At 62.7% G+C, this 21,061-nt stretch overlaps 3 protein-coding genes and 1 long non-coding RNA gene across 13 annotated transcripts in view; 3 read left to right on the plus strand and 1 right to left on the minus strand.

Annotated features, from left to right (window-relative positions):
• The first annotated feature begins 60 nt into the window (after positions 1 to 60).
• SLC39A3 (solute carrier family 39 member 3) lies at positions 61 to 5,650 on the plus strand. Of its 3 annotated transcripts, none has more exons than XM_046904679.1 (4): positions 61 to 155; positions 751 to 831; positions 2,678 to 2,974; positions 3,494 to 5,650. In XM_046904679.1, exons 3-4 carry the CDS (start codon positions 2,768 to 2,770, stop codon positions 4,232 to 4,234), a joined length of 948 nt encoding a protein of 315 aa, XP_046760635.1. In that variant the 5' UTR covers positions 61 to 155; positions 751 to 831; positions 2,678 to 2,767; the 3' UTR covers positions 4,235 to 5,650. The 3 variants fall into 3 exon arrangements, with proteins under 3 accessions (XP_046760635.1, XP_015155452.1, XP_015155453.1); XM_015299966.4 differs by having other exon boundaries at positions 61 to 115; XM_015299967.4 differs by lacking the exon at positions 751 to 831 and having other exon boundaries at positions 61 to 115.
• Positions 5,651 to 6,682: 1,032 nt separating this feature from the next.
• On the plus strand, positions 6,683 to 9,715 carry DIRAS1 (DIRAS family GTPase 1). Its single transcript, XM_015299968.4, has 2 exons — positions 6,683 to 6,873; positions 8,241 to 9,715. Exon 2 carries the CDS (start codon positions 8,253 to 8,255, stop codon positions 8,847 to 8,849), a length of 597 nt encoding a protein of 198 aa, XP_015155454.1. The 5' UTR covers positions 6,683 to 6,873; positions 8,241 to 8,252; the 3' UTR covers positions 8,850 to 9,715.
• A 2,182-nt stretch (positions 9,716 to 11,897) lies between these two features.
• GNG7 (G protein subunit gamma 7) overlaps positions 11,898 to 21,061 on the plus strand; it is a 29,420-nt gene continuing 20,256 nt past the window's right edge. For 2 of the 6 annotated variants that reach the window (XM_046904687.1, XM_025144331.3), the window contains exons 1-2: positions 11,898 to 11,991; positions 19,114 to 19,188. Coding sequence is in view for 1 of the 6 variants with exons in the window: in XM_046904685.1 (XP_046760641.1) it covers positions 18,063 to 18,172; positions 19,114 to 19,188 (185 nt within the window). In the remaining 5 variants the exon portion in view is untranslated. Of the gene's footprint in view, positions 11,992 to 18,000; positions 18,173 to 19,113; positions 19,189 to 21,061 lie in introns of those variants that run through there. The other 4 variants (XM_015299965.4, XM_015299963.4, XM_046904685.1 and 1 more) reach the window with 2 other exon arrangements.
• LOC107055350 lies at positions 14,663 to 20,798 on the minus strand. 3 transcript variants are annotated; one of them, XR_006932238.1, is made up of 2 exons: positions 20,045 to 20,798; positions 14,663 to 17,836 (listed from the first exon to the last, which is right to left on the minus strand). It is a non-coding gene; the product is annotated as an uncharacterized LOC107055350 (long non-coding RNA). The 3 variants fall into 3 exon arrangements; XR_005842163.2 differs by having other exon boundaries at positions 14,663 to 17,900; XR_005842164.2 differs by having other exon boundaries at positions 14,663 to 17,917.

A 21,061-nucleotide genomic window follows, 5' to 3' on the forward strand; every position in this document is an offset into this window, starting at 1 on the left:
GCGGCCAATGGGAGCCCGATCCTTCGCACCGCAGCCAATAGGAGAGCGCTGTACGCGGGAGGGGGCGGGCGCCGTGCGGGGGCAGCTAGGACGGGGAGCAGGCGGGGGACGGCGCGTGAGTGGGGGGCGTTGGGGCGGGGGGGGGGGGCTGTGAGGTAACGGGGGCCTGAGGCCGTTCCTGGAGGGGTCGGGGCGGGCGGGGACCCGGTCCTGAGGGAGCTGGGGCGGTCGGGAGGGTTCGCTGTTGAGATAGCAGGGAGTTGAGGGCTGTTACTGGGGAAGCTGGGGTTGGGGGGGGCTGTTGCTGAGGTAACGGGTGGGGCTGTGGTGGGATCTGGGGCCTGGGCGGGGCTCGGGGGTTGTGGGGCTGCCCCACAGTTGGGTGGGGGAGGTTCGGGCTGTGGCTCTGTGCACAGGGCCGTTGGACACCCCATCCCCCTCCCCCCGTGGCCGCTGTGCTGTCCCCTCCCCGGGGCTGTCCCTGCAGACCCCCCCTCGTACCCACGTTCTGGGAGAGGCCCCCACCACAGCCCATCCCCTCGGGGCTCCCTGTGTGCTCTCAGCAGGCACAGGGGGGGGGGGCATTCAGAGGGGGGCTGTGAGCCCAGCCTGCTTCCCACAGCCCAACAGCATCAGGGCACCGATTTGGGACGTTAAACTGCACGCTGTGTGTTCACTGCACTTTCTGTTACCCAGATATTTCGATGGTAAGCCACGCCGTACCTATCCCACATTCACTCTTTGTTACAGAGGTTTCTGGGCTGCCCATACATCCAGGAGGCAGAGGCGCCGACTGCTGCGTGCCGGGAGGAGCGGGCTGAGGAGCACGAGGTATTTCCAGCACTCACTGCTCCGTTTGTCTGTAAGCTGCTTTCCTCAGAGGTCACAGAGGGCCGCTCCATTGCTGCCAGCAGCTCGAGGCTCAGCACTTTGCTGGGGCCGGGTTAGACACAAAAGTTTTCTGGGCTGGAGTGGAGGCCGGGCTGACTCCAGAGGAGGTGCAGATGCTGGAACACCCTCAGTGCTGTTTGCTCGCTCTCCCAGCAGCTGTGTGCACACCTGACCTAACAGTTGGGATGGTACCTTCACACCCAGCAAGCAGAGCCACGAGCCCTTCTCTATGCAATCCCAATGTGTTGTCACCAACGTAGAATTCAGAGAAAGCACGGCTGAGAAGCCTGGTGTGACAACATGCCATCGCCGTGCAAGGTTATACCCTTGTGGTTCTGTTGATGCTGAAACTGCAGCGTGTGCATTACAAAGGCAGCGTGGCTCGTTAGCTGTATCAGCAATGTGCTGACAGGCACTGGCAGGCCCAGAGGCAGCATCTCTGCCCATCAGCAGCAGTGACAGCCGCAGCCCTCCTGTCAGCACGGGCGCAGCTCTGCGCTTGTTTGGGCCCAGCTCGTCGGCTGGGTTCAGAGTGAGTCCATCAGTGTCGTCTGAGCTGTGCTGCTGCTGATGGACGTCGCTTCCCGCAGACACCCAACTGAGAGCCCGCCCTGCTGCAGATGGACGGGCTGCTGTGACCTCTTTGCTCCTGTGCAGGCTGAGATTGAACTGCAGATTTGAAAAGAGGGTTTTAAAGTCCCCCACCACGCACAGCATCCCTCAGTCCCAACTCACCTGATAACACAATGGCCATCTGCGCAGCCTGCTGCACAGGAGGGTGTATAGTGATTCATCCTGCCAGCCCTCAAGGGAGACTTTGATTCCCTCAGGAATCTTTTGTTTTAAAGTTAATTTGATGGTCTAATGGGCGGCTATCCAATTATCTACCTTGTCCAGCCCTGGTGTGAGGGTCAGCACACAACGGCAGCTCAGCAGGCTGTAACACAGCTCATTCTGGGGCTGCTGGTCTGATGCCACCAGGGGTACAGCGCAGCCTGTGTTCATCCCTGTGTCAGTAGAGGCACCCGTTTGTGTTTTATAAATAGATTGCATGTTGGCGCTTTCCTAAAGTCATTTCAAATGGGTTTCACTGTGTGTAATCGGGAGGTAAACCCACTTCAGATGGAGTGAGTTATCAGGACCCAGGCTACTCAGATACTGCATTTCTCCCTGGTATAAAACTGCCACCTCTTTTGTTACACCCCATGAACAGGAGGGGACCTCACAGTGGATTTCTGCACGGGGTTTTCCTTTAGAGAGGCTCCAATGGATCAGAGCCACAACCAGGCAGGCAGCACCACGCCTACAGGGATGGCAGAGGGGGCTGAGGAAACTGAATCTGCTGCTCTGGTTTTGAGGGCAGTACAGAAAAACCCCAAAGCCCCGCGTGAGTGCTGAAAGGGGATCCTTAACTTCGCTCCTCAATGAAACTGAAAGCTGCCAGCTCAAGCCCTTACTCATTTATTGTGGTTAAAACCAATGACTCGATCCTTGGGACTCAGGTGGATCTCATTGCAAGATCCAATGCTTTAAAACCTCCACCAACGGAGGCTGTGCCAGTTTTGTGCATCCAGCACAGCTCCTGCAAGGTTTTGGAGTTCTGTTTGCTGCGGTTCAGTTCTCTGTGGGAGAGCTTTGTGCCTCCCTGTGATCTCCCCACACATCTCCCACAGTGAAGGTAGAGTTAAGGTCATTCTAACACAGGGGTCACCACGCAGGTTGGGGTGTGAGGTGCTCTTCTACACACTGAACACACAGGAGAATCTCTTTTCTCTCCTCTCCACAGCTACCAACTCCAGGAGCACCTTTCCCTGCAGTTTCCCTGTGCTTTCCCCTGCTGATGCGCCCGCTCTGAGAGCTGCTGCAGGGCAGCACCATGAAGATCGTGGCTGCCAAAGTGCTGTGTCTGCTGGGCATCTGTGTCCTCATGCTGGCTGGGTCCCTCCTCCCCGTCAAGATCATCCAGGCGGATCACGAGAAGGCTCACCGCTCCAGGAAGGTCATCTCCCTCTGCAATTCTTTTGGAGGAGGGGTCTTCCTGGCCACGTGCTTCAACGCCCTGCTGCCCGCCGTGAGAGGAAAGGTAACCGTGTGTGTGAGCCCCGCGGAGGATTCAGCTGACCTCCTCCCCTATGGAGATGGAGCTGTAGGGTCTGTCTCTAACCAGAGTGGCCCCTTAAGCCCCCACCTCCCATTCAGATGCTGTCTGGTTGGAAAACTGGACTTGTTTGGTGCAGGAGGAGGCTGAGCATCACCTGTGGCATTAGGCTCCAACTCCTGACTCCGAGCCCGTGTTTAAAACTCTCTTTCAGATGGCCACTGACCTCTGACTGTGAGGCTAATAGGTTCCCTGTCTCACACTGAGGTCTGAATGAGAGGGTGTTAAAGCACCTTGGATCAGTTTAATCTCCCTCTGGAGCTGTGTGAACACAACAGGAGTATTTCACTGTTACAGAGCCAAGCTTCCCCCTGCATTGGCTGCTGGGGACTTTCCTCCCAAAAAGGAGTTTTGTAGGAAACCCTGAGAGCCTCCTGATGATGCTCTGTGTGCCCATAGAGGGCAGAGGGCGACTGACTCCCCGGGTTGTGTGCTTTGTTCCAGCTTGATGAAGTCCTCAAGCAGGGCAACGTGACCACGGACTACCCGGTGGCTGAGACCATCATGGTGCTCGGCTTCTTCATGACGGTGTTCGTGGAGCAGCTCGTTTTGACCTTCCAGAAGGAAAAGCCCTCCTTCATCGACTTAGAGACCTTCAACGCCGGTTCGGACGTCGGGAGCGACTCTGAGTATGAGAGTCCCTTCATCGCATCATCGCGGGGCGGCGCTCTGTATGCTGAGCACAGCCGTCACTCCCACGGCCATGGTTTGAACATCCACGAGCTGTCCCGCTCCGGCCCTCTGCGCCTGGTCAGCCTGGTGTTCGCCCTGTGCACGCACTCCATCTTTGAGGGTCTGGCCCTGGGCTTGCAGGAGGAGGGAGGCAGAGTGCTGAGCTTGTTCCTGGGCGTTGCCATCCACGAGACGCTGGTAGCCGTGGCGTTGGGCATCAGCATGGCCAAGGCGTCGCTGCCACTGAAGGATGCTGCCAAGCTGGCGGTGACAGTGAGCCTGATGATCCCTTTGGGCATCAGCATTGGGATGGGGATCGAGAGCACGCAGAGCGCAGCCGGCAACATCACTTCTCTGCTCCTTCAAGGCGTCGCGGGGGGCACTTTCTTGTTCATCACCTTCTTCGAGATCCTGGCGAAGGAGCTGGAGGATAAAAGCAACCGTCTCTTGAAGGTCCTCTTCCTGGTGCTGGGTTATGCTGCGTTGGCTGGGCTGGTTTTCCTCAAGTGGTGAGGTGGGATGCAGAGCTCACCTCCTCCCCACGCAGCCATCCCCGCCACCCAGGGGGATACCGGAGCTCAGCAGCGAAGCGAAACATCACAGCCTGCTGGTATGGCAGGACTGACCCGAAGGAGAACGTCTGTGTGCTCAGAGGGGATGAGGAACACGCAGTGCCCCCATGGAGGTGCCACGAGGTCCTGTCCCTGCCCGCTGGACCTGCAGGTGCAGCAGCTTCTGCACTTACTGGACACAAACACTGCGGTTCCGAGGCTGCGTCAGCTCAGCACACATCTCATTCCCTGCTGCTCTGCACAGCCGCCCCCTCCTCCCCACTCCCCCCGCACAGCGTTTGGCTGCGGGGTTCCTCCGTGCTGCTCAGGCTCTGAGAAGGTGAGAAGCTGTGATGGAAGCTGAGGCAGAGGCAGGTGGGACCGAGGACGGCACAGCTGCACTAAGCTGCTTTGGCTAGCTTAGTTTGGAGCAAAACCTGGTTGTAACAGCTGCCAAAAATAACATCCCTTCTGGGGCTGCTCGGTGTGACTGCTGCCACAGAGCTCCGTTTTAACCCACAAACGGAGCTCGTCTTTCTCAGTGATTAACAAAGGAACGAGGCCAGGCCCCATCCCCTGTGCCATTCCCCCCACCTCACCCACGTGTTGTGCGTTCCCTATGGAAAACCTCAGCTCTGCATTGACACACAGCTTGAAAACCCTCACATCCACACCTGGAAGGCCTTTGAATGCGCTCCTGCAGCCCCGGGGTCCGTCGGTTCACGAGAGATGGGCGGCAGCGATGCACAGCAGGGATGTTTTAGGTCAGATGCCCGTGTTTGGGTCACAGCAGTGAGGCTGCGTGGGGCCATCCCAGTGCTGTCAAAGAGATACCTCTTCCCCAGGGGTTTGTGAGCTGTAGGGTAGAGCCAAAGCTGCGCTCTGTGCCTGAGCAGACCGTGCTGCATCCCCGGCTCTCAGCGCATCACAGCCCCCAACGACCCCCTGTGCTCACCCCCATGGTGAGGGGCTCAGTGCAGCGCTCCCATAGGGGCTGTGCTTTAATCCTCCGTGGCCGTCAGTCGTGCAGCTGCTCCCCCAGGCAGAGCAGAGCTCCTGGATGTGCTGATGGAATCCTAACGACCCGGAGGAGGCTGAGCCGTGCTGCAATGAGCCGAGCAGCGAGAGGGATGGGTGAGACTGTGAGGCAGCATCTTGGAGCAGCGGTTGGCACAGCTGCAGCATATGGAGGCTGATGAGGATCATCTGACAGGGCCTGGTGCTCGGTGCTTTAATTGCTGCAAAGCACCGAAGTCAATTAATCTTGCTTTGAAAAACCTGGAGTGGCAAAAGGGGGGGAGGAGGAGGAAGGGAGTGTTATTTTAGGCCTCAGCTGACACAGCTCGGCGGGGCCTGATGAGAATCTCATTTGTCTCCATGCAGTGAATCCGTGTGTGTTATTTCACCTCTCCCAAGCGATGCACAGCAGGGCTGCATTCGGGCATCTCCCCCCTCCCTGAGCAGCAGTGGGGGTGGGTGTGGGGTGCCGGGGGTCCCCGGGCCCAGGGGCGCTTCGCAGCGGGGCTGACACTCAATGTATGGGCTGGGGAAGGATGAGGCCCTTCCAACAAAGCCCCGCTCTGCGCTGTGCGTTCCTGGGGAGCCCCCGCAGCGCCCGGCAAGGTGGGGAGCCGCGGAGTGAATGAAGGGAGGAGGAGCTGCGGTGGGAACGAGGAGGGGAACTCATTCATCCCCTGCAATGAGCGGCACCCGAGCGGCTGATAGCGCTGCGGGGGTCCGGCGGTGCTGATGTGGGGGTGGGGGGGCGTTTAGCTGCTGGCAGCTCATCCCCAATGCGCCCAAAGGGGCTGTGCCGTAAGCCCTGTGTTGGTGTGCGGGTGCTGCCGCGGTACCCCGCTCCTCTGCCGGCAGCTATTAATAGCAGCTGCGGATTTTAATTGCTGCTGCTCTGGATGGAGAGAGAGGGAGAGAGAGGGAGGGAGCGCCGCGGCCGCGCAGTGCCGCCCTCAGACCCTTCTGTGGGGGCTGCAGCCCCCCGCCGTGCCCTGCCGGTCCTGTGCCGCTGTGTCCCGGCGGTGGGGGGGGGGGGGGGGCGCGGCCCCAAAGCGCGGTCCGATTCCCTTCAACGGCCGCAGCGGTTCCGACAGCTCTGCCCCCACCCGGCCGTCCCTCCGTCCCCCGTCTGTGCGTCCCCAGCCCCGCTCAGCCGTCCCGGTGTCGGCGCGTCCCCATCTCCGTATCCGCGTCCCATCCCCGTCCGTGCGTCCCACCCCCCGTCCGTCCGTCCGTCCGTCCCCTCCCGTTCCGCCGCCGCTCAGGGCTGTACCGGGGGGTCCGGCGGCCCCGGGTGGGGCGGGCGCGGCGGGCGGGGCCGGCGGCGGGGCGGGATCGGCTCTGCGGCGGCCGCACCGCACCGCGCCGTGCCGAGCTGAGCTGAGCTGAGCCCCGCAGAGCCGCGCCGGCCCCGCATCGCCGCACCGCACCGGGCAGAACCGCGCCGGCCCCGCCGCGCCGAACCGAGAGCCGAACCGAACCGGGCGGACCGCAGCCGCCGCATCGGGACCGAACCGCGCCGGGCCGGGCCATGCGCTGACGCCGCGGTGCAGCCCGCAGCCAAGGGCGGATCCCGGGCAGCACACGGTGAGGCGGCGGCACCGCAATGCGACCGCGCGGGGGGAGCGGGGCCGGGGGCGGCGGGTGGGGGGGTGCCCCGGGCAAAGGCAGGGACGGCGGGGAGCGGGCGGGCACCGGGACCGTCCTGCCCTGCCCCCATCCTGCCCCCATCCCGCCCCTCCATCCTCCCCCCCCTCCCCCGGCCCCATCCCGGCTCTCTCCGCCCCCCCATCCCGACCCCAGCCCCGCATCTCCCGTTTGCGTCTCCCCCCTCCCCCCGCAGTGATGGTGCGCCGTCCTCAGCACCGGGGAGAAGCGCAGGTCGGGGCTGCACGGGGCTCTGCAGCACCCATGGGTACCGTGGAGGGCCCTTCCTGCCCCCCCGGGCACCTCATGGCAGCGGGGATGCGGTCCTTGGCCCCACTGCAGGTGGCACGGGGATGATGGCACGGGGATGATGGCACGGGGATGATGGCATAGGGCTGCTCTGCCACCACGGCCTCTGCTCCATCCCTGTGCAGCTCCAACGCCTCCAGACGCATTGGGGTGTTTGCCCACCCCGTGCCACAGAACCAAACCTTTGCGTGCTGAGGCCGTGGTGTTGGGCTCCAGCTGCACCCCACGTACTCACCCAGCGCCAGGCGATGCAATGGGGCAGCGGGTGCCCGTGGGACCCCACAAAGGGGCTGCACCCCCCGTCCGCACACAGGACTGAGGGAGCGGCAGCGACGTGCCAGCAGTGGGGCAGAGCTGACCCCAAAGCAGCACCGTGTGCCATCCCTGCGTGCCCACTCACCACCTTTGGGATGGCACTGTCGGCACGGCAGCCCCGTGGCACGGCACGCTTTGCACCTCCCGAGTGCAGAGATGCTCCCGTGCGTGGGGACACCTCACCGAGACCCGTGGTGCCACGAACCCGCAGCGGTGTGACACCATCCACAGGGCAGAGCGGTGGCACAGCGCAGCGCTGAGCTCTGTGCCTGAAATGGCCCCTCCTTACTCAGCACATCCATCTCCACAGCGCGACCCCGGGGCTGTGGGTACCGTCGGCCCCTCACTGGGCCCAGGGCTGCCCCAGTTGTGCTGCTCCCATTGCCGGGGGTGTCCGTGTGACCCCCCCCGGTGGTGCTGCTCCGACCGCAGCTGCCGTGCCGTTGGCTGTGGCTCAGCCATATGGCCGCGGCGCGGGGGGGTGGTAAAAATAGCAAAGGCTGCTGCACCCCCAGGCGGGCGGCGAGAGCTGCCCCACTGCCTGAAGGGCGGCCCAAGGGCGGGGGGGCTGCACAGGGACCCCCCCACCCCCCCAGTTGCACACAGAGGGAGCGGAGGGCCGGCGATGGGGGTCCGTCCCGCAGGCCCCGCTGTGATGCGTCCCTCTGCTCTGTCCCTCGCAGCGGTGGGCCACGATGCCGGAGCAGAGCAACGATTACCGCGTGGTGGTGTTCGGTGCCGGCGGTGTGGGGAAGAGCTCGTTGGTGCTGCGCTTCGTCAAGGGGACGTTCCGAGACACCTACATCCCCACCATCGAGGACACGTACAGGCAGGTGATCAGCTGCGACAAGAGCGTCTGCACGCTGCAGATCACCGACACTACCGGCAGCCATCAGTTCCCGGCCATGCAGCGCCTGTCCATCTCCAAGGGCCATGCCTTCATCCTGGTGTTCTCCGTCACCAGCAAGCAGTCGCTGGAGGAGCTGAGGCCCATCTACCAGCAGATCGTGCAGATCAAGGGCAGCGTGGAGAGCATCCCCATCATGCTGGTGGGCAACAAGTGCGACGAGACGCAGCGGGAGGTGGAGAGCCGGGAAGGGGAGGCCGTGGCCAAGGAGTGGAAATGCGCCTTCATGGAGACCTCGGCCAAGATGAACTACAACGTGAAGGAGCTCTTCCAGGAGCTGCTCAACCTGGAGAAGCGCAGGAACGTCAGCCTCACCATCGATGGGAAGCGCTCCAGCAAGCAGAAGAGGACAGACAAAATCAAGGGGAAGTGCAGCATCATGTAGAGCCCCGGACTGGCCCGCGCCCCCCGGCCCCTCCCCTCACCCCCCCGCGGTGGGGCTGTCCCCGTGTGCTCCCTGCGCGTGCGGTGCCTGCGGGGCGGCTGCGGCCGTCGTCGGCTTTGGGGACACAGACCCGTGGGGACCCTCGGCCCCGTGGAGCGGGACGGGGTCGTGGGGCCGGGCACGTGCACGCTGCAGCACAACTGGACGTGGGCGCGTGGGGATGGGAGGGGGGGACCCCACCGGGGGCCGTGGACGCCCACCCGGGTCCCCGTGTGCTGCGCAGTGCGGCAGCGGCGCAGCCACCCCCCGGCTGACGGTCACAGCAGCCCCGGGCTGTCCCCGCGCGGTGCCCTTCCCTGGGTGGGAGCCCCCCCCCACTGAGCCCCCCCACCCCACCCCCCAGAGCCGCCAGCCCAAGCACAAAGCATCGGGTCCTGCGCAGGTCCTGACCCAGCACAATCCTGGCGAGCTCAGACGCAGAGCCCTCCCCGCACCCCCCATCCACCACCATGCGGTCGGGGTCCCCCCTCTGCCGCAGTACCCCCGTGGCTCTGCCCCCACCCCCCCCCACCGCTGCCCCACGCCCCCCAGAGCCCTCTGCTTGTCCCCCCCCCCCCCCGGCCGGAGCGGGGCCCTGCCGCCAGCAGCCCCTCATCCCTGCGGGGTCACCCCTCGCTCCGGCCCCACTGCCCCCACCCCGGGGCCGCCCCCGTGCCATGGGGTGCACACAGTGGGGGGGCCGTGCCTGCTCCCCGCTCCTCCTCCGGCGTTTTACACCCACCCGACCCCACCGAGGGACGAGGCGACGTGACGATGTAGCCTTTATTCTAGAAATAGTCTTCCTTCAATAAAGAGATGAGAAACGCTGCTGCGTCCCCACGGAGCAGCCACGGCGCGGGGTTGGGGGGCTGCGGTGACCCCCTCGGGATGGGGCGGGGGGGATGGAGGGGGGGGGAGGTGGACGGTCAGACGCGCGGGTGTGCGAGTGCGTGCGTGCACGTGCGTGGGTGTGCATGCGTGTACGCGCACGTGCGTGCGCAGGTGCGTGCGATCACGAGCATCCACGCGCCCCGTGCGCACACGCGTGCCCGTGCGCGGGGGCGGCTGTTGGGTGCCCCCGCCCCCCCCCTCTCCCCCCCCCCCCCCCCCACCGCTGCAGCGCGGGCTGACGGCCCCGTGGGGAGGGGGTGGGAGCGCAACGAGTGCGTCATCGTGCCTGTTGCCATGGAAACCATCTGCTCTCCGGGCGCTGGAGGCGTGTGGGTGCGGGCGGGGGGAGCGGGGCTGCTGCGGTCGCAAAGGGCCCCGGCAAGGGCACGGCTCCGTGGGGACATCGCGGCTCCGTGGGGATGCTGTACGTCCACGGGGATGTGACAGCTCGGCAGGGACGTCACGGCTCCGCGGGGACGTCGCGGTGCTGCTGGGACTTCGACAGCTCACAGCTCCGGTCTCTGTGCCCCCCGCAGCCCCGGTGGGATGGGGGTAAGCAGGGAGCCCGCTCTGCCCCCCCCCCCACGCCGGGCTGCAGATGGGGGCTCTCAGGGTGAGGGCAGTGCAGCTCTGCTCAGCTCTCCCAGAGCAGTGCTGGATGTGACGGCAGCTCCGTGCCGTATTCACGAGGACAAATCTCTGCCCCCATTCCTGTGCCCCTCAGCCTCCCCCTCTGTGCCCACTCTGCCCCCATCTCCCCCTGCATTGAAAGCAGCGAAGGAAGAGGCGCTCAGACAAAGCCCTCAGCCCTCATTCATTTTTTCCTCCTCTGACATCAAAGCACTGCACGGGGCTGAGTGCGGGAGGTGGAGAGCAGCTCTGTGCTGTGGATGCTGCCGGCAGTGCAGGACATGGCACGGCACAGCACGGCACAGCAGAACACAGCACGGCACAGCACTGCAGAGCACAGCACAGCACGGCACAGCACAGCACAGCACAGCACAGCACAGCACAGCAGAACACAGCACGGCACAGCACAGCACACTCCCCACTCTGTCCACGTGTGTGGGCCACGTCTCAGCAGCCCCGGGGCCAACATGGAGGGGAAGGGCTTTTTGGGGGGCAAACTGAGCAGGATGGGGCTCTTACTCCAAAGCGGGTCCTGTGCTCATGCTGCAGTGCCCAGTGAAGGATGGCAGCTGGCAGTGGGATTGGGGTGCCTCTGCTCCCCCCCCCCCCCGTGACCCCAGCCCCGTGCTGAGGGCACTCTGCTCCCCTGGGCCTGCAGCCAGCAGACAACTCAATGCTTGGGACACAACGTGGCTCCCGGAGCCATCACCATCTGGGTGTGATTGAGGGACCCATCTGCAGCCAGAGCAGCTTAGAGGACGGCATATGGGCGCAAACGGGATTAGGGGAAAATCAGCCTTCTTCCTGCTAACAGGATTATGGGTTTTCATCCCAGAGGCGATGCTATGCTGGCAGTGGCCACGCTCACAGCGGGCAGGGAGCTGGTCCTGCAGCCCCCACCCCCAATACCACCATGCGAGCAGCACTCAGCTCTGCATGGCGTGTCTGCTGCTGCACTGCTGGGAGTTCCCCCCCACGGCAAAGGCCGGGGGGCTCAGGTCAGGGTTAGGTGTCCTGCACTGTGCGCCATGCACCCAGCCCAGCCCTGCAGAGCAGCACTGCTGCATTTGTGTTGCAAGGGCAGGAGGTGTAAGGTGCCTCTCTGACGTTCCCTCGGCACGGTGCTGGAGGTACCGGGCAGAGCAGCACCGGCATTTTGGGGCGGTCCCGTCCCCCCCCCCCCGGAGCCATAGCGGAGCCCCGCGCCTCGCGCCCCACCCGCCACGTGCGCCCTTCCCGCCGTAGCCCGCTCATGAATATTAACACCCTTATTTGCATCTCCCCGCCCCGCGCCGCCATTGGCTGCCCGTCCCGCCGCTCCTCGCCCGCCCCGCTCCTCCCGTCCCCTCCTCCCCTCCCCTCTCCTCCGTCGCAACCGAACCTGGCGGCCGCGTCTCGCCCCGCCTCCCCGCGCTCATCTCGAGCTCTGATTGGCGGGCGGCGCTGCCCGTCGGCGGGGGGCGTGGCGGCGGCAGCAGGCTGCGCTGCGCGGCAGAGCCCCGCTGGTGTCCGGCGGCGGCAGCTCCTCCTTCCGCCCCGCGCGGCCCTACGGGACCGGTGAGCGCCCCCGACCCCGCGGGAGGTGCGGGGGGGACGCGGGGCGGCCCTGGGGGACGGCGTGGGGAGGGCCGGGATAGGCCGCGGCCTGCTGGACCCCCACTACCCCTCCAGGCCCGGCCCCGCGGCCTGGTGGGAGGTGGGGGGGGGACGGGGCCTGGGGGGGTTCCATAGGGGCGGCTGTGGGGGGGGGGCTGTGGGGCTGGGAGCCGTTCGTGGGGGGCGGGGGGCGGTGAATGGGGCCCGGGGGGTGCTGGGCCCGAGGCCTCGGGGGGGGGAGTGGGGCTGCTGGGGGGGCGCGGGGGGTCCCGGCCCATGGGGAAGGGTTGGGGGGCAGCGGGGGGTGCGGACCGCGCTGCGGGGGGAGGGGGGCGGTGCAGACAAAGGGAACCTCTCCGAGCCCCCATGGAGGGGCTTTGGGGTGGCACCGGTGGGGGGGGTGTAGGGGAGCCGGGCTGGGAGTGCTTTGCCCTCCCCTTACACTTCCCCCCCCCCCCCCCCCTCGCTGTGGGTCCGGCTCGTGCAGCTGTGGGGCGCGGGGTGCGGGTTTGTCCCATGCGGGGCCTCAATGAAAAACAACGGGGAGTCCCGGAGCTGCGCTGTGCCCCCCCCCCCCCCCCACCCCTCGGGGCTATGGGGTTATGGGGGGGCGGCGTTCGGGGCTGCTGGAACCGCAACGGCGGCTGCGGTGACCCCACCGGGAGGGAGCGGCCCGGGGTGACCCGACGTTGGGTTATGGCCGTGGGGCAGCGGGTCCGTCCCGGTGCTCCCTATGGGGTCAGTTGGCCTCAATGCCGTCCCGGCACGCGTTGTGCTCTGGGTGCAGCCGGGGGAGGACCCACCGTGCCAGTATCGATGCGTTTCAATAGAGCCGATTGTCTGCGAGGTTTTCTTCTGCCATCTGTAGCTGCGAAACGGATGGGAATGGCTCTTTTGTGCGGCCGGAGGAGCGCTGTGGGTTGTTTTAATGATGGACATCGGAGGAGCGTCGGGATGGAGGCAGCGCTGCTCTCCACGCCCGCCCAGCCCGGGGGGCAGCGCTTAATGCCCTCCAGCCACGCGTTTGTCGACGTCTGGGATTGCCATAGGAAGGCGATCAGCCCTCGTTAGCTGAAGGGCAGCGGCGGTGCCGTAGCTCGGCCCTGCGAGGGGCAGACCCTGCAGCCGTGGGTTGGCTCGGGGCCGCCCCTCTCCTGCCTTCCTGCCCCGCTTCCTTATCTGTGCCGTGCCGTAACCGTGCCTTGCCCTGCAGCCGGCGGCGCTGGGGGGGGGGGAGCGCCCCACTGCTGCCGTGTGGGCAAACGCTGCGCCTTGGGAACGCTGTGGCTCCGTGTCGGTGTGGGGGCTGCGGAGCTCCTCCTGCCCGTGGCCATCCCATAGCGCTGTGGGGTTGGCTGGTGGCCGTCGGGATGGTGTGGAATAGCCCCCTGTCTGCTGGCCGGCATTGGGAGGAGGTGGTAAAGGGCAGGGAAGGGACGGAGCTGACCCCAACGTGGTGGCTGCGTAGAGAGCAGGGAAATGGGTCCTGATCGCTTGGGGCTTCCAGCACCGGGAGGGCAGAGCATGGCTAAGAGGGGCTGATAGGAGTGCTGCATATGACAGCGGTGTGGGCTCAGTGCTGAGGGCTGCAGTGGGTGCTGAGCTCCCGAGGGTGGAACGTGTGGGGTGATCCCAGCGCTCGGCGGTGCGGCCCCCGGCACCGATGGATCCCATGTTGGGTTCTGCCCCTCACCAGCAGTCACAGAAACGGCGATGTGTGGGTCTGGTGAGCGAGCTTTGAGGTGGAAAGCTCTGCCTGGCATCCCTGCCATTGCTCAGGTACCGTTTGCGTTCTTCAGTCTGCCCAGCAGAGCTCTGTTGCAGGGCCTGCTGTGCGCAGTGAGGGCACGCTGGGGTTGGGGATGTGGGGCTGGCGGCTGCCTGGCACCTCTCCCCATGCGTTGCCTGCAGGACCTGCTGCCCGTCCTCCTACAGGTGTCCCAGCTCTGTGTCAGAGGGAACTGAAGGGAGAGGGGAGCAGAGCTCAGGGAAATAAGGGCACGGCTCCCTCCTGCTGCGTGGGTCGGCTGTTGTCGCGGTGAGGACGGAGCAGCAAAGCTGGAAGGACCTTTTCAGTAATAATTTGCCTCGTAGCTACCTGTCCAGTTTGCGTTTCAAGGGCGATTGCTGGAGTTTGCAGAGGATGGAGAGCTGGGAGGGCCAGGCTGGTGGTGGCAGCTCGGGTTGGTGGCTGTGCCGTGGTTGAGCTCTGGCCATGCGGATTGCCTTCCTGCCATGCACGAGAGTCTCCTATTATCATTCCGCATCGCTCTGAAAAAGGCCCTTTCTGGGAGCAGCAGAACAAGCACAGCATTGTGCCACAGCACCGTGCAAAGGGAGAGCACAGCTCAGGGCTGCGGGAGCTCCGGGAGCAGCGCGGCCCTATGCTGGCAGCACTGCTGCTCTCCATGCATCGCTGTGCCGTCCTGCATGCTGCCGCTCCTGGGGAGCACTGAGTGAATTGAAACAGAGCTGGTGGTGGCAGCAGGTGGGTTTGGAGAGGCTGGGGATGGCCGTGCAGCAGATGGGTTCAATGGGTGGGTCGGAGCTGAGCGCTCCGGGCTGGGTGGGTTGGGGTTGGCTGTGAGCTTAGAGAACAAAAAGGAGGAAACTCGGGCATGCTGCGAGCACTGAGACACAAAACAGGAAGCCTGGCGGAGGGTTACGCTCTCGTAATTTATTGCATGCCTTTCCCTGCTCCTGCTAACGGCCGGGAGAGAAGTTTCAATGCTCGGATGGTTTTGCAGAGCTGAAAACGCATCCCTTCGGGGAGAGAACCTCCATCTGTTTTTATGCAGAGCCCGGGCTGCTCTCCTTCAGACCCGGAAGGCTTTTTGCCCACTCCTGCTCTCCCATTCCTCCTCGCGTTGTTCTTCTGGATGCATTTAACCCACTGCAGTTTGCCCTCAGGTTCTGCTGCCGCAGTTCTGGAGCTCCAGCAGCGTTGCCCTGTGGCTGCGTGTGGGTCTATGTGGGGTGATCCGTGGTGCAGCCCAGGTTCTGCTCACCTCCTCCAGCCTGAGGTTCTGCTCACCTCCAAGGCTGCCTCCCCTGCTTGCTGCTGCAGCTCCGTGCTGGTGCTCCTGTTGTGCTGCTCCCTGCATCCCTCGCTGTGGTACCGTGGTGGATTCCACGTTGCTCTGCAGCTCTTCCATCAGTAGCACTCAGCCGGTTGGAGAGGCACCTCTCCTTTCTGGCTTAGGCTGAGAAACGTTATCATTTGGCTTCTGGTTATGGGGCAGTGTCTGTAAGGGTGAGCGTGGGGAGCTGTCGTGGGGCTGGAGGTGCACGTGCAGCACTGCTGGGTGATCACAGGGCATTAAATGCCAGGTGATGCCTCCAGCAATCACAGGGAGCTGCCACTTTAGACACGGGGAGGTACGGGTTTGAAAGCAGAGGAGCAGCAGCGGTGTTCCAGGTGATGGGGAGGGCTGGGAGAGGGTTGGTGCCCCGTGCAAGGAACAGCCTCACAGCTTTGGGATTCCCTGTGTGTGTGGTTGGTTTTTGGCTTCCTGGGCATCTCCTGGTGAAGAAGGAGCAGCGCAGCTCAGGTTGTCATCGCTGCCCTCAGTAAGGTGAAGGTAACCGTGGGGAGGGTGGAACTCAGCGTCCAACACGAAGGTTGGAGGTCAGTAGAAGTTGATTTTGTAAGCAGTGGCACGTGGGATTCCTTCTTGTCTCCATAGGAAGCTCAGGGTGCTGATGGGGTGGCTGACATTCTTTGCCTCATTATCCCACCCTCAGCTTTCCTTTGTAAGCATCCATGTTGGCTCCTCATAGAGGCTCCTCAGGAGCAGTGGGCTCACACTCAAGTGCATCTTTATGCGTGTGGTGGTGCACAGGTGTGCAAAAACACGTGCTAGACTTAACACTTCTACAGCACGTTACCCACTCAGTGTGGCATCCCTTCTATTGGTTCCATCCGTGGATGGTTCTGTTGGACCCTGTGTGTAGTGTTGGGCAGGGAGAGGGCGCAGGGCTGGCGGCCGTGCAGGGACTTTGGTGGCCATGCATGGGTGGCCATTGGTTCCTCCAGCTGCTTTGTCGCCATGCAGCAGCCCCGTGTGCACAGCCGTTTGCACGAGCAGCCCCTGGCTTTGCTGCAGAGGGTTCTCCACCTGTGTGCAAAACTCGATGGAGGAAAAATAAGCCATGCTTTCTCTTCAACACGTGCCAAGCCGGTGTGGTGGAGGTGCGCTCTCCTTTGGAACAAGGCAGCACGGAGAGGTGCTCAGAATAGCAGCAGCTGCCACGGGCCGGGCTGGAGAGGAGTCGGTGAGTTGTGCTGTCAGTCACAGGAGCACGAATCCCATCCCACCTGCGGGTGAGCATTCCCAAAATAGCAGAGGGCTGTCAGCATGCAGCGAGCTGCATTGTGCGCATCTCTGCTGCGCGCCCCCCGCGCCCGGAACAAAAGGCAAAGTTGCAGTGGTTCAGCTGCACGGAGCAGCTGCTCCGCAGTACTGATCAGGTGGGGGTGCTGGCACAGCAGCTCTTGGATTTTGGGGGTGGCAGCCGCCCCACAGGTGTTGCCAGGTCACGTTTCTGCAGGCATCCCCATGTAGTTGGGTGGATCCCCACCTGGCTGCAGGGTTTGGGGCTCCCCCAGCCTCGTCCTTCTCCCTCGGTGTCATCCTGCCCTCCTCGTCCTGCTGTTGGCTGTGTCCGTGGAGCCTTCCTGCTGGTGTTTGGTGCTGGGAGGTGGGCTCTGCATCCGGCACTGCTGCCAGCACGCTGGCGTTCTGAAGTGCATGCAAGCTAAAACTTAATCAAATATAGTGCTCACTTTAATTACTGTGAGAGGGTGTCTAACCTGTGTGCTGGCACCAGCTTTCAATCTCTTGTTGGCCGCGTGGCTCTGATCCCGACTGTGGGGTGGGAGTGGGGGCGCAGCAGCACGTCTGCCTGCAGCAGTGCTTGGGGTGCTGCTGTCCTCCCTGCCTGCACCTCCTTGCCTGCACGTGGCTGCTGTGGAGCTGCACTGGGAGCGAGTGGGTCTGCATGGGGCAGCAGCACTGCTCTGCCACGGAGGCTGAGGTGCTCCCAGGGCTCTCACCGTGGGTTTGTAGGATGCAGGGTGGGTGTTGGGACACCTCCCAGGTCAGAAGGGAAGGAAGCTGTTGCTTCTGGAGGAGCCACTGAGAGCGTCTGATAAACTGCAAAAGAGCAAAGCGTTACTCACTTATCCCTTCCTAAACGTGCCTTCAGAAAGCAGCAGCCTGTTTGTGGTGCAGCCGTGTGCTATGTGGGTGCTTTGCTGTGAGTATGGGGTGAGGAGACGCAGAGCGGCACCCGGCTCTGTTGCATTGCCTTTGTGCTTCTCCTGTGCTTCTCTCGGTGCTTGGCAGCTGCTGCACGGCCATGGCACGCAGGCTGTGCGCTGTGCCTGCTGCTGCTGCTGGAATTCCTGATGCTTTTTCTCTTCTCTACACTTTAATTTGGTGAGAAACGCCTCTGAGCGCTGCGCTCGTATTCAGGGCAGAACAAAACGAGAACTGCAAGAGGAGAGCTTGGAGGCTGGTGCTCACGGCGCTGGGGTTGCAGTTTTCCTCGTGCTCAACCCACAGCCCTGGCAGCAGCAAAGGCTGAGGATTGCTGGCCTCGCTGCCATCCCCTGCCTGCAGCAGGGCTGGGGGCAGCTGGAGGTGCTGCTGCTGCGCTCTGGCAGCGCTGCACTATCCTTAATGGCAGCAGCGGCTCAAAATGCCTGACCGTGCTCTGGGTGACCTCTGCTGGGAGGCAGCTCTGGTGACAAATAGGTGGCTGCTCCTCGTTCTCATCACCGTGGTTTCCTGCGAAGCCGTGCCCCGTGCAGGGCAAGCGTGGCGGAGCTGGAACAGGAACAAGCAAACATCCGTGCTTCCTGGTGACCGCGGGCTGGGAGCGCAGCGCTGCCTGTAGCCGGGTGCTCACTGTTAATGATTAGACATGGGGCAGCTCCTGCCTGTCTGCACTGCCCCACTGTCACACCCCCAACCTCTTCCCTGCGCCCTTTGTGCTGTCCCTGTGTTGCTTGGGAGGCTCTGGTGGGGCTGCCGTGGACTCCCACTGCTGCCCATGCAGCACAGCGCAGTGACAGCGTTGTGTCACTGTGCATTAAGGGCTGCAGAGCTCAGTGATGGACGTTGGCTGCCGTTGGAGCGTGGGTTTATCAGAGGTGTTTCCAGGTGTGCGGGTGGGGGTGGAGGTTCCCGAGCAAAGGTTCAGCAGTGAATCATGGCTCTGGATAGGAGCTGCTCCCCACCCCGCTGCTCCTGCTGTCATAAATGTCTGTCTGTGCACGGAGCTGGGAGGGCTGAGGGTGACACAGTGGGTGACACAGTGAGGATGGAGGTGGTTGGGGGCTGTGGGGGGGCCGTGCCATGCTGTGACCTCCCCTCCGTGGTCCCCAATTGTGCATTCTCTTGTGCACGTTTCATCGCCTGCCCTTCCACAAGGGGAGCGAGCAGAGCAGTTTTCCCAACCCAAAGAGCAACTCTGAGCCTGTGCAGCTCCTCTCCATCTCGTGCTTTATTTCGGCATGTGGGCTTTTCAATTTGCTTATCGTGGGGAAGAACAACAAACGAAGCTCTGCAGATCTGCCTTCCTTCCCCTGTCTTTAGCAAAGTCTCTCTTTGTCATTCTTCTTTCTGACTTCCCCGAATTGCTCGCGCTATTCTCTCTCCTTTCTTTTGTTGCAGCGTCTCCGTTGCAGCCCTTAGAAACGCAGGGCGCATCGGTGCAGCTGCTCCATCCCTTCGCAGCATCCCTGCGTGGCTGATGAGCACAGGGAGCATTTCTCTGCTCTTTGTGCTATTTCCCTGCATCCCCGTGTGTGTGGGGCTGCCTGGAGCCCACCAATCCACCTGCACAGTGCTGTGGCTGTGCGCTGCTCCATGGGCACATCCCTTGTGCTCACCAGGTGCCAGCCCTGCCTGGCTCTGTGCAGGGGCAGCTTGGTGTGCGTAGCAGCATCACTGTGCTGTGACTGCTTTTTGCAACCAAGACGAGGAGAAGTGCGGGGTGTTTCAGCGGGGTGCTGCACCAAAGCCCGGTGCTCGTGGCACAGCCAGCCCTCCCTGCAGCAAAACGTTCGTGGCTGAACTCTCTCCGTTTCCTTTTGTTCCAGGAGAACCGTCCCCATCTCCACGCAGAGCGCATCGCCCTTTGGTCGGAGCAGGTGGTGTGAGCACCCTCAGAGCAGGTATGGCTGTGTGCAGCACCACACACCCCCAGCCCACATCTCTCTGTAGCCCCATGAGGTGAGCAGCGGTGCCAGCAGCACTCAGCCTCCTGCAGGCAGACTGACTGACTGCTGTGTGCGGGCAGCTTGCGAGCAGCCAGCATTTGCTCTGCTCCTTGGAAGCCGTAGCGCAGGGGTGAGGGATGGAGGGCTGCTCCTCCCCTGCCCTACACCTTTCTTGCTGATATCCCTGCCTGGTGCTTTGCTTTCAGGCAGTGCAGAGCCCAGAGGGGCTTTGTAGGGCTGCGTGCAGGGCAGAATCTGAGTGCTAGGTGCTAAACACCGCACCCTGCGTTGTCTCCTGTCCCCTTAGCTGTGGAAGGGAGGATGGTTAAGCCACAGCTTTGGAGGCTGCTCGGTAAGGGGTGCCTTAACCCCATGCCCCACACACAGCAGCAGTGGTTGGAGCAGTGAGTGGGGTTGCGCTGCTGTGGAGCAGCTGCTCCATGCTGCAGGCTCTGCTTCTCGCTGCAGCTTTTGGGAGGACACTGCTCCTGTTTTATTGCTGGGAACTGAAACAGAGAAGTCTGTTTGTGAAGGTATTCAGATGCTCAGAGCCCTTTGCTTTCAATGGGAGGCTGTGCCTGAAGTTACCCAAGGTCACCAGGAAAACCAATTTCCCGACGCGGCCGTTGTCTGTAAGCTTTTGCATTCCATTCTGTGATTGCCAATGTGGTTCCACCACTTATTTAAATTAAATAGCACAGTTTACTCCAGGCAGGCATACTTTTTCAGGCACTATCTGCTTTACCATTCCAGTCCATTTAAAGTTCTGGTAGGACAATACGTTGCAGGTTAGTAGTTAAAGCTGACTTACCTTGAATGCAGCTCTCAATGCGCCTTCCCTGCTCCGTCTTCAAAGCTCCAAATCAAAGCCAGGCAGTTGCTGGTGGTTCCTGCCCTGTGTCTCGGGCAGCAGTGAGTTTCTAAGCAATGCAAGCAGCGTTGCAGTGCTCGGTGTCACTCCCGGCACTCCAGAGCTGCTCTGCAGAGCTCTCCAAGAGAGGGCAGTGTGTCCCTGGTAGCGAGCAGTGAGCTGAGAGCACGAGTCCTTACATCAATGTGAGATGAGTAATTGACAGGCACGCTCGTTAGCAAGCGTGCTGGGAGCTGTGAGTTCTGTCAGCTGTTCCCTGGAATACAGCAGTGCTTCTTGCCTCACTTTCATCTGATGCATCACAGCCCGCTCCGCCTGCGTCGCTCTGCCCCTCTTCCTGCACTTGGCATCCTCCTCCAGAAGGGAGCAGTTTTCTTGGGGTCCGTGTGGAGCTTTGCCGTGAGGATGCTCGGATGGAGAGCTGATGTAAGGCGTGTGGAAACTGCAGAGAAAAGCAACTAACAGGGGTTGTTCTATGGTCATGTGTTGCCCAGGCAGGAGGTGCCGATGCCAGCTGCCATCTCCAAAGCAAATCTCCAAAGGCCATTAGTGTGCCCTGGGCTTCCACCCAGCCCTGCTGTGACGTGGGCAGCCCACTGCCCCCCCCCCAGCCCTGCTCTGCTCCATCCAAAGCTGCTTTCATTCCGTTCATTTCTCCTCCATCCCTCATTTGCACGGAGGGCTCTTTATTGGTGACTGATGCCTTGCAGAACTGCCCTATTAATCGCTGCTCCGTCAGGAGCTCCTCGTTTCCCAGGGCTCATCAAGGCACTTCGTTTCCTTGCTAATTGCCTCCGGAAGGTAGGGCGCTTGTGTAACCCAAAGGCACATTGAGATAACCTCAGAAAGTTGCTCTGAGATAAAACTTTATCCCAGGAGAAGCGGCCACGTTTCAAACCACACCACGAGCCTCACTGCACAGCCTGCCTTCCTCCCCTCCGTTCTCCCATTTCTCCC

The sequence above is a fragment of the Gallus gallus genome, chromosome 28 (genome assembly GCF_016699485.2).
Source record: "Gallus gallus isolate bGalGal1 chromosome 28, bGalGal1.mat.broiler.GRCg7b, whole genome shotgun sequence".
Classification (NCBI taxonomy): domain Eukaryota; kingdom Metazoa; phylum Chordata; class Aves; order Galliformes; family Phasianidae; genus Gallus; species Gallus gallus.